Below are 11,412 nucleotides of genomic sequence, written 5' to 3'. Positions count from 1 at the left end.
GCAACAAACTGCTTTCTTCTGGGCTGGTTCCACTCCCTGTTAGCAGCTTTCCTCAGCATGTATCCCATAGCTCTGGCATCTTTAACATCTTTGAGTCTCCAAGGCAATTTCAATGTTACAGCTTCTTGTTTCAGTGTCTGGGATTCCACTTGATCTTTTGGACTCCTCCTAAGGGCTGGCATCACTTATCTAGCTCTGCCCTCTGTAGCACTCTAAGCTCAGGTTGATCCACTCCACTACGGTTGCTGTTCTTGGTGATCATCCCATGGTACTGACATCTCCAATACACTGGGGTGTTCCACTTCAACTAGGCTTCACCAATAGCCTCTCATAGGCTCTCTTCATGGTGCTAAGCCTCAAATCCTTTGCATGACCCCTTCAGTCCTGGGCCATCAACTACAGCTGAAGCTGTACCTTCTCCAATGGCCTTCCCTGGCCTCTCACAGTGCCAAGTCTCAGCTGTTCTTCATGACACCTTCATGCCTTCAAAACCAGTACCACCTGGGTGACTCTTACACATTACCAAGTCCAGCTGCAGCACGAGGTACAACCTTGGCTATCTCTGGAACACAGCTTCTTTGTGCTCCCAGAAAATACTTCCCAGAAGATTTCACCTCAGTGATGCTGGTCTCTTCTTAATCACTGCTAATTTCTTAGCTCCAGCTAACCAGCATCAATTGTCCCAGTAGTTCCTTCCATTCTTAACTTTAGAGCTGGAGCCACATGGCTGAAGCTGCTTGCAGGAACTAGAACATGACCCGCTTGTACTATTACATTGTCACTGGCTTTATGTTTTCCAAATCCTTTACTGCCTAAGCTTGGCTATCTTGGTTCTTGCTCTGTAGATTGACCTCGAATGCAGAGATCAGCATGCCCGTCTCATGGGATTAAAGGTGTGTACCACCATGCCTGGATCTAAATTTAGCTGGGTAGGATCTTGCCCCAAGGTCCCACTCCCTTAATCTGTTATTTCCTAGAACACAGGATTTTGCTCCATTTCACTTCCTAGTATGCCTTTAATACTCGAACCATATATTTTATATTTTGCCTTTCTAAGCTTGCTATGCTTGTTCAAACTTCTCTTTGTGAGACTTAACCAGAGAACAAAGTCTCTGCTGGGCTTTTTTGAAACTTCCTTTGTCAGTGCAGTTAATCTGAGTCTCTTCACCTTAGCCTCAGGCAGACTTTTCAGACAAGGGCAAAAAGTAGCCACATTCTTCACCAAAATACCACAATCACCAAAATACCACAAAAAACAGTCTTTATGCCACATTCTGAAATTCTTCTCCTTTGAAATCTCTTGGGCCAAGTCAACACAGTTTAAATTACTCCCAGCAACAAAGTCTTCCATATTCCTACTCGGATGACCCATTAAGCCCCATTTAAAGCGTTCCACTGCTTTCCAAATCCAAAGTCCAAAAATCCACATTATTTCAAATAAATGCATGGTCAGGCCTATCACAGCAACACCCAGTCCCTGGTACCAGCTTCTGTCTTAGTTAGGGTTTTACTGCCGTGAACAGATACCATGACCAAGGCAAGTCTTATTTAAAAAAAAACAAACAACATTTAATTGGGTCTGGCTTACAGGTTCAGAGGTTCAGTCCATTATCATCAAGGTGGGAGCATCGCAGTTTCCAGGCAGGCATTGGCGCAGGCAGAGCTGAGAGTCCTACATCTTCATCCAAAGGCTGCTAGTGGAAGACTGATTTCCAGGCAACTAGGGTGAGGATCTTATATCCACACCCACAGTAACACACCCATTCCAACCAGGTCACACCTACTCCAACCAGGCCACACATCCCTGGTCCAGAAATATACAAACCATCACAGACCCTTATTCTAATTTTTAAAAATCTTCATATAATAGCCCAGTTTTTAGTGAGCACCGTATAGCTGCTTTATTGTTCAGTCTTAAGGTAGTGCTTTGACAATAACTACACTCTTTTTGTATGTGTAACACCTGTCTACTTTGGTTTTTTTATTTGTTTGTTTTGTTTTGTTTTTGTTTTTTGAGACAGGGTTTCTCTGTGTAGCCCTGGCTGTCCTGGAACTCACTCTGTAAACCAGGCTGGCCTCAAACTCAGAAATCCGCCTGCCTCTGCCTCCCAAGTGCTGGGATTAAAGGCGTGCGCCACCAAGCCCGGCTTTGCTGTACCGGTTTAATAAAAAAAGTAAGGCAGTCTAAATTTGTTTGAGAATGTAAAACTTAGATGTGGGAAGGAAATGTAAACACAGACTTTACCAAGCTGAATCAAATAGACATACATTGAAATAATAATTTTACTACTTCTTGACTATATGAGGAATCCGTACATGTAACTCAGATGATGAAAAAAGCTATGCATTCCCAGGAGAATCGAGCCCTCTGTGTTTAGTGGGCAGGGTAACCAGCATCTAACACTGCACTCTGCCAACAGTGAAGCAGCAGAGCAGGCCCACAGTGCTTGATCCAGCTCCTGTCTCCTAACAGCCAACGGTACCTGTGGTGTTCCGGGCACCGTCCTTCCATGTGTCTGGAGTGATAACTCTGCCGAGTTTCTTTTCACCTGTGGTCGCCAAGACAGCAAAAGAGAACAGCTGTCATCTAATAAGCAAACTGTGCGGAAATAAAATAACGGAACCCATTTCTTTGCTAGCTTTACAATAATAATTTAAAATGATAAATATATTGTATCGCCTAAAGTACATAATGACATGAAGTCAGATTACAGGAGGAACCTACTAATGCCAGGGTAGAAACCAATGAATGAAGACTTAAGATAGTAACTGTGGGCAACAGATACTGGTTCTAAATAAAACTTACAGGACAAAACGATGCTTTACTAACAGGCTTTAACTGATTATACTTTAAACAGTTCTGACAAACATATTCATTCCTCCCACATTCTCTAATCACCTAGTCTGTACAAAGCACCATGCAAGGTTCTGATGAAAGCAAAGCAATGGACCTGGATTCAGGGGCTATGCCCGGTCCACCAGTTCCTTAAGAGCTGGTAGGCAGATTGCAGGAAAGAAATAATACAGGCGGAACTGTACAGAAACCTTGTATGTGTGTTTATAACTTTTTCTTGTTAAGACTCTACAGCGTTCATCAGATTTTCAAAGTGATTAGAGACTTTTTAAAAAGTGAAGAAGCCTTCAGTAAGAATATAAGCTGGAAAATAAAGTATGATAATTGTGAACTAATGAGACCGTTTAAATGTCTGGCAAGGTAAATGAGGAAGACGAAGTCAAACAGTGGATAAAGTACACATCTTGAGGAGAGGCATGGGAAGCTGAGGGGTACCACAATATGTGGAGTAAGCTGGCTAACTGGAGTGTGAAACGGGGGAAATGAGGATGGAAGGATAAGCTAGGTGTCTACAGACGGCTCAAACACTGAGCTCCAAATGGACAGTTACTTAGTACTGTTTAAGTAGGGCACTGGTCAGGGTGGAGAAGAACACTGGATGCTCAGTGGTATGGATGTGCCAGCTGAGGCCAAACAGTCCCCAAACACCTAACAGAGCAAGGGAAAGAAAGCACACCGAGACCAAACTCCCTGGAACTCAGTAAATGCACAATCGGAGAACACGTACAAGTTCATTTAGTAGTAGGGAAAGCAGTTTGTACGTGCCAAGTTCTAAGAAGTAACTCTAAAAAATTGGAGACAAATAACTTTCTCGAATAATTTGTGACACAAGGAAAGACAGAACTGAGGTGGATGCCTGACATTACAGCTTCTGTATGAGCAAGATATCAGTTTACTTACAGGGTGAGTGCAATGAGCAGACAGACTAAGAGGTTACAAATAATAAAACATTAGATTTCTCAGAAGAGCAGAGGAAATGACCTTTTATGGCACAGCACAAAGGACGGCTTCACAATCTAAATACATTTTAGCCACATTTAATCAAACATTTTTCCCACTTTCAAAAAGAATAAAAAACTGTTTATAAGAATGGCACAGCTCTGGAGGGGTGTCTGTGTCCAGAGTTCTACGTACTGAGGGGATATGAACAAAATGGGTCCTGTATATCTGCCAGTAACTGAGATGTGAATTGAATCTTGTCAGAGAAGGCTGTCTAACCCAAGAAAGAGATCAAGAGAAGAAAGTTGTTTTTAAACGAATCATCAGCTTTTGCAGCTACAAAAAAATTAAATATTTACAACAAATCTTAAGGGTTTCATTGGAATTACTGAATGGTAACTAAAAGGGTTAAAAAGACCTTTCTAAAAGCCAGGGGTGACTACTTACAGATTTCTTTGGTGGTGATGAGACTTTCAGGTGAAGACCTGACCCAAAGCTGTATTAATGAACTGACGGGATGGTTCAAGATATCCAATTTAACTTAATTTCAGATAACCACTGAAGTAATTTTTAAAATAAAATCTAGCCGGGCGGTGGTGGTGCACGCCTTTAATCCCAGCACTGGGGAGGCAGAGGCAGGAGGATTTCTGAGTTCGAGGCCAGCCTGGTTTACAGAGTGAGTTCCAGGACAGTCAGGGCTACACAGAGAAACCCTGTCTCGAAAACCAAAAAATAAATAGATAAATAAATAATAAAATCTGTATTAAATGCGGCACGTTTTGTAGTAAGGAACAGCAGAAAGTCAAGATTTAAACATGATTCGGAACATATTAATAATACTGGAAATTAACCATTGCTTATAATCTTAAGATGTAACCGACAGCCTGGAACTTACACTTGTGACATCTGTCAACTCTGGATGCTACCGGAAAGATCGTGAAGATCCGATTTAAGCCTCCGAGAGCCAATCAAGAAGTTGTAACTGAGGAGATTCAGAAGGGGCGCGAGGACGACAACAGAAACAAACACAAGAGGCGCAGAACTGAAGCCATTCTCAAACACAGAGCGGAAGGCTCTGCTTACGGGACAGGCAAGAAGGGCCGAGGGGCAGGGTAGGAAGACACCGGTTACGCCACAGACCAGCAGGGGAAAACCAAAGAGAAATCCCGAGAGAACTTCCTCAGGCCTCCACCTCCCCCAGAAGCAGCCCCTGAACTTACACTTTTCACACACCATCCTTACATGGGGGTGTCCCTGTGCCCTCAGCCCGCGAAGCAGGAGCAGCAGCCAAAACACAGCAACGCCCCAGCGGAGACGACTTCCTCTTCCGGCTACGTCAGCCCGCTCCCGACTCTCAGCCCTCCTGCTCCGGCCTATCCGGTACCTAGAAAGTCGCGGGAGGGATAAACGCGAGCTGATGGGCGGGGCTGCTCTCATTATCCCGCCCTTTCTCGTCAACGATTGGCTGTGCGCTTGTGAGTTCCCCCGCCCCCCTCGCTTTCTGGTCTGCGCCTGCGCCTGCGCCAGAGGCCATGGCAGCCTGTAGCACCTGAGGGTGGGAGGCGGTGGTGTCCCCATCCCTTCGGCGGGCGGGAGAGTTAGGTAAGCCGGCGGCGGGTTGCTTCTCACACTCGCCCGGGGCGGGTGCAGGTCGCACCGCGGACCGCTGCGGTGGTTTCCAGGGCGCCACGCTTCCGGCGGACCAGAGGATGCCCTGCGCTACCGACCCTCTGAGATGCCGGCGTCTGTCACCTTCTCTCGGGGACACCGACCTCAGGTCACCGGCTCGGCCGCACGGGCTCTCTTTCTGATGGCGACCTCCAGTTGCCCACACTGCGCCGTCCGAGGCTGGGACGGAGCCACCTGGGTGGGGTGGAGCTGCGGTCCGCACCCGGGCAAAGGCTGCTCAGGAGGAGGGCTCGGGAGCAGCCATGCCTTCCGACCGGGTTCTCACGGGATCGCGGGTCCCGAGGGTGGCTTCCCAGGTGTGGCGTCCTGGGTGGGGGACTCGCTCGCCGGTGTCACCTTTGCGTTTGGGTACCGCTCGCGCTCGCCGTGTTAGGTGGGTGTTTGCCGGTGGCCTAGGATGGATTTCTGATCGCGCTTCCTGCTCGACCCCGCAGTGGAGGGGAGAATCTGAGAAACTTTCCCCAAGTCTTTTCCGGGCTATCCGTTCTTGTCCGGACCCTGGAGGATTTCTTCTTGTTAAAGAGGCGATGCTTGAAATGGCTTGTGCGTGTGTAACCTTGGCCGTATCTGCTAACTTGTTCATCCAGTTTTCTTAATCAGTATCATTTGCTTTTGAAAACGATAGTGTGAATGAAATGAGGGCTAATAGGACCATGCCCAGACTTGCGCTTTTACCTTTCCTGCTAGTTCCCCTTCCCTGCAGTGTGGATGTTACTTTTGGGGCCCGATTTTTACTACATTGTAACATGTGTTACTTTTAAGTTCTTAATTAACTTTAGTCAGTATAACATAGAAACTGTTCTCTAGGTCCAATATATGTATTTAGAGACTGGAAACCTGTGTTTCTCCTCCCACTCGCGTTCTGCTTTTACCAGAATTTAGCATCTGTAACAGACAGTGAGCCTTTAGTGTAGCATAATGACCATCTTACGATGGTTCTCCACCATTTGCATATCTAAGTGTATACTTGGTTGTCATTTGGGAACTGCAGTGATGTCATCTTCCTGATTTTCGCCAAAAAAAGTAAAATTAGTTCCCGGTGTCTGGTACATGCCCCCTTTGTAGAAACCAGTCACAAATATTTAAATTTTTACTGGAATTTTCTTTTTGAGGCTCTGAAAGATAATGTATACCATATTAGAGAAATCTAAAGTGACGATTAAAATCTGCATATGCGTGTTGTGTTTTGAAACAAATATGTTGCCAATAGAAAATTATTAATACATGGTTTATATCTAGAGTATTGAAGTGTTTGGGACATGGAAAAAAATCATTACATGTTTTTCTTAATTTGTTTTCTACTAGATAGCTACCCAAGAAAACACCATGAAAGATACTGACATCAAGAGACTTCTGTATACCAATCTTCTGTGCGTATTTTCAATTTTCCTAAGCATTTTCATTCCGTCCTTCTTCGTGGACAACTTCTCAGTATTGGAAGCTCATTTGACCTGGCTGTGCATCTGCTCTGCCTCCGTGACCACTGTCAATCTCTTGTCGTACTTAGTAGTGAAACCGAATGTGTCCTCTAAAAGAAGTTCATTGTCACATAAGGTAAGGGTTGCTTCTGCGGCTTAACTGGCTTTTGGGTGGAGGTTACAGTGTGAGAAGGAAGTTTTGCTATGTCCTTCGTGAGTGATTTACAGTGTAAAGGGAACCAAGTCCCCACCCCCCCTCGCCCCCACCAAAGCAGTAGCCTGTTACTTTCCTACAGTGTTTGATAGATTCTTGCTGTGCATTCATTGTGGAATTATGACTCCTTCACTGCGTCACAATGGAAATGACCTATATAAGCATGGTTTTATGTTATCACTGAAGATAACTTACAAGACACTGCAGTTTATTTTCATTTATTTTTGTATGGTTTTTTAGGTGTGTGGGTGGGCAAATGCATTTGGGGGGCCGGAGGACAACTTGAAGTGTTATCTTTAGGAACACTGTCCACTTGTTCTGTCCAGGACATTTAATGGCATGGAGCTTACCACTTGGGCCAGAGTGGCTCTCCAGTGAGCCCCAGAGATCCTCTGTCTCCCCAGTGCTGGGGACAAGCATGCCCCATACCTGACATTTTACGGTGGGTTCCAGGAATCGATCCAGGTCCTTGTTGCTTACTGACTAAACCGTCCCCTAAGCCATTTATATTTTTAAAATACATATTTTTATTGTTTGGTAATTTCATACATGCACGTTGTTTTTTGATCACATGCATTCACTCCTTACTCTATTCCTACTCCCTGGGCAACTTGATAACCTTTAGTCTTTGTAGTTATAACTTCTAGAACCCTATATCTGAATGGATGTGGGGCCATCCACTGGAGCTTGGAGTTTTCTAGACTTCATTGGAAATTAAGTCATAGCAACTGTTATTTCACATGTGACCTTCCTTGACTAAACAGTTAAATGTTTTCAGATATTAGAATTAATTTTTTCTGGGATAGTCACTATGCTCTGACACTTGACAATTATGTTAAATTAAAATCCTCACTGAATACTCAGTACCATGTTTAATTCCCTGTTAGAACATTTTAAACACACATGTACACGCACATAGACACAAAATATATCATTCTTTTTCATTTAAAAGACAAATATCACACAAATACACGCTACCCACCATACCAGCATAAGAGCCAAAAGTGATTTCTGTTTGTAGTGTGACTGTGACATTACTAATACTTAAGAAATATTGATAACAGAGTGCTGAGGTACAGAAACCACAGCGGCCTCGTTATATAAAGACACACAAACCACCTACAAAAACATAATGAATGCTACACTGTTTTTTTTTTTATTTTCAAACAAAACTGGGTAAATTACATCAAAAAAGCAAAACTAATTTCTCAAATCATATTCATATTACAGAATAAACAATATTAAAACGAAAGTTCAGATGATGTAATTGCAAATCACATATTAACATTTTAAATTGTGTACATACAACACAGCTCTCATATTGAGGTCAGAGGGTAGGTCTTTACTTTATCATGTGGGTCCCAGTGGTTGAAGTCAGGTGATCAGCCGTGGAGGCCTTTCCCTGCTGGGCCTACTTGCTGGCCCCATCTTTTAAGTTTTTCTATAGTCTGTTTTGAGGGCTGTGTATGTGATAAGACATGTGATCCAATTTGAGGTTACCCAACAAAGAATGTTGAGCTATCTCAGACATCATGGAAACAAGTTATATTTGTATGTAAAGTGGCAGAAGTTATGGCTTTTGAGTTCTCTTCTGCGGTCTTCAGGTTCTTCATTTCTTTCTTAGGTAACGCGAGCTTTGAAATGCTGTGTCTGCTTCCTTATGTCTTGTTTTCTCCTTCACATCATTTTTGTTCTATATGGAGCACCACTAATCGAGTGAGTTTTGAATATTTACTTTAAGTTTATGTCTTCCTGTATGCATTTCCAAATGATATGCTAACTCTTAGCAGCTGGAGGAGAGCCATGGTGGGGTTGGCTAATGGATTAAGGTAGGGAGCAAGGTAGGGAATAGCTGTCATCGTCCTGTTTTCAGTGGTGTAGTTTAAAACGTCAACAACTAAATCTTCACAGGTTTTAGCTGTTAGCTTTCTCTGGTACCCAACTGTACATTGTAAGCAGGGCAGGTTAACGTCATTACTGTATGCTGTAGTAATAAGTGCATGGTTGTTAAAAAACCTCTAGATGTCCAGCCTTTGGGCATTAAAACACAAAGTGGTCATCTACAAAATTGTATTTAACAACCCTAGGATCACATTACCAAAAATTAAAAAAATGTGCCAATGCTGTAAGTAGGTTATGATTTGGGAAGCATTGATAGCTGCCTTTGGCCAAGGCTACAGGCCGGACACACCTGGATGTCTGCAGGTAGCTCACTATTGTGATATGTGTAAGCTGGTCATAGATAACATTTCAGTGATTCAGAAATGCCATTCTAAAGTAGCTGAGGTTATTTTCATAAGGGACATAGAAAATAGTATTAGTATTATCAAATACTAATGTTTATATTAAAATTTAATAGTGTTTAAAACTGGACCAATTTCAAACTAGTGGAAGCTAAATTCATAAATATTTCTTATATGAGACATTTCAATTTAGCAGTGATTAACGATGATGGTGAAAGGAGTGATTTTACATACACACATACACATGTAGCTTCAGATGCACACACACACACAGACAGACACACACACACACACGCAGACAGACGTATATACACATTAAACTAACGGATTGTTCTATGTTAGGCAGAGCAGGAAAGTCTTGTCTGGAAGATGGTTTCTGTTTATCCATCAATGCAAGGACAGTGTGTTCCATAGTTCAAGATTTTATCAAAATGCAAATTTGTTAGACCTCAGTCATAAACTCTTGAGGTGACATTTGCTGCTCTTTAGCTCTTCATGTAGGGAAAAAGGCAGATCAACTTTGAGAGTTCTGGAAACTGATAAGAAAGAAAGCTAATTATCTTTTTTTTTTTTTTTGCAAAAAGGCCTTAGTATGAATCTTCAGATTTTTAACATTTTGAAGTCTATGATTAGAACCAGGTAATTTGGCTTGTAGAGTAATTTCATTGAATCCTTATTTAGTGGGGCTCAGGTAGTTTTTTGAAGTGAAGTATAAAGGAGATACTGGGGTAGGGAGTGCACTTTACTACAGTGATTCTATGTGCAGTGTGTATGTGCACCGCTAAGGCTTTTGGAAGGTAACAGTGTTTTTTTTTTTTTTTTCTCCTAGGTTGGTGCTGGAAACGTTTTTATTTGCAGTTGTTTTGTCTACTTTTACTACAGTACCTTGTCTCTGTTTGTTAGGACCAAACCTCAAAGCATGGCTGAGAGTTTTCAGTAGAAATGGGTAAGTTTACAGTTTACACTTTAGTGATGTTAGTCGTTTAAAGGAATTAGAGAAGTATTTTCTATTTGTGTCAATATACTCATCCTATGAGCGTTTCTAGGCAGTGCCTGGCTCTCAGGGATGTCAGAAAGTGCCAGTGTGGTTGGAGAACAGAGGTGGAAAATAGCAAGAGCCCTAGACAGTGATAGCCACGGCTTCTCCCTCCACATTAGCAAGATGAAGTACTACAAGTATAATTGTTTCTAGCATTTCATAATGTGAAAATGAAGTTCGTAATCTACAAGTACTTAGACTAACAATATCTTCTTTGGTATTTTTCATGGTAAGATATGAAAGAGCAGGTGTTCCCAGATTTCAGTTCTATAGCTACCATATATATTTTCAGCATGGCTAAGATAAACATTTAGCTTCCTTAAAGCCCTTGGAGTGATACATACTAAAAATGGTTAATTTTTAACTCAGAAAGCCAGCTGAGTTAGTTCTCATGGGTTTGCCCTATTTGTGACAACAGCCAAACTCAGTGAGCATTTACTCTGTGTTCCCCATTATCTAGCTCTGTATGGATTCCAGAATGCTCAGATTACCCCCGAGGACCTTGTCTTTTCAAGGGCTAAGAGTGACACAAGCCAACAGTAAGCGACTAAAAGTATATAAATTCCACAACCAGTGCTGGAGGAATAGGGAAGGAAGTAGCAGAGAACGGGGCTGTGAGAGAACTGAGTGATCTCCGATGGGTTGAGTCAGAAATCGAAGATTTGATGAAACCTAAAAAGGCAGATACTTTCTGCAGGGTGTTGAGGGAGTATAAAAACTGAAGTAAGCTTGGTATTGTTTGTGTCATTTGGAATTTAGCTGTACAAGAAGCACACAGGATGGCTTCTGTGTCGCCTATCTCTATAAATTACATTTGTCTTTGGGAGTGAATATTAGTCATTTTATGTTGCGGCCTGCCCACAGTCCACAACACGAACGGTTCAACTGAGAATGGCAGTTCGCTGAAAAGAGAGGAATCTAGACGGGGCGGAAGAAAGAATGGAGCTAAGACAACAAACATTCTGATCAAAGCTCAATTTTACTATTTCCAGACACTCAGTTATAAAGGAAGGGGG

The 11,412-nt window shown here is 42.7% G+C and overlaps 2 protein-coding genes across 2 annotated transcripts in view; one reads left to right on the top strand and one right to left on the bottom strand.

Moving 5' to 3' along the window:
- Cript (CXXC repeat containing interactor of PDZ3 domain) overlaps positions 1 to 5,133 on the bottom strand; it is an 11,122-nt gene extending 5,989 nt beyond the window's left edge. Inside the window, exons 1-2 of the mRNA XM_021149204.2 lie at positions 5,014 to 5,133; positions 2,484 to 2,549 (exon numbers count right to left, since the gene is read on the bottom strand). Coding sequence (XP_021004863.1) covers positions 2,484 to 2,549; positions 5,014 to 5,029 — 82 coding nt within the window. The 5' untranslated portion in view covers positions 5,030 to 5,133. The remainder of the gene's footprint in view (positions 1 to 2,483; positions 2,550 to 5,013) is intronic.
- A 149-nt stretch (positions 5,134 to 5,282) lies between these two features.
- Pigf (phosphatidylinositol glycan anchor biosynthesis class F) overlaps positions 5,283 to 11,412 on the top strand; it is a 28,203-nt gene continuing 22,073 nt past the window's right edge. Inside the window, exons 1-4 of the mRNA XM_021149069.2 lie at positions 5,283 to 5,395; positions 6,788 to 7,036; positions 8,739 to 8,830; positions 10,187 to 10,303. Of these exons, the coding sequence (XP_021004728.1) occupies positions 6,809 to 7,036; positions 8,739 to 8,830; positions 10,187 to 10,303 (437 nt within the window). The 5' untranslated portion in view covers positions 5,283 to 5,395; positions 6,788 to 6,808. The remainder of the gene's footprint in view (positions 5,396 to 6,787; positions 7,037 to 8,738; positions 8,831 to 10,186; positions 10,304 to 11,412) is intronic.

The sequence above is a fragment of the Mus caroli genome, chromosome 17, assembly GCF_900094665.2.
Source record: "Mus caroli chromosome 17, CAROLI_EIJ_v1.1, whole genome shotgun sequence".
Lineage (NCBI taxonomy): Eukaryota > Metazoa > Chordata > Mammalia > Rodentia > Muridae > Mus > Mus caroli.
This window is presented reverse-complemented; position numbering and strand designations above follow the sequence as displayed.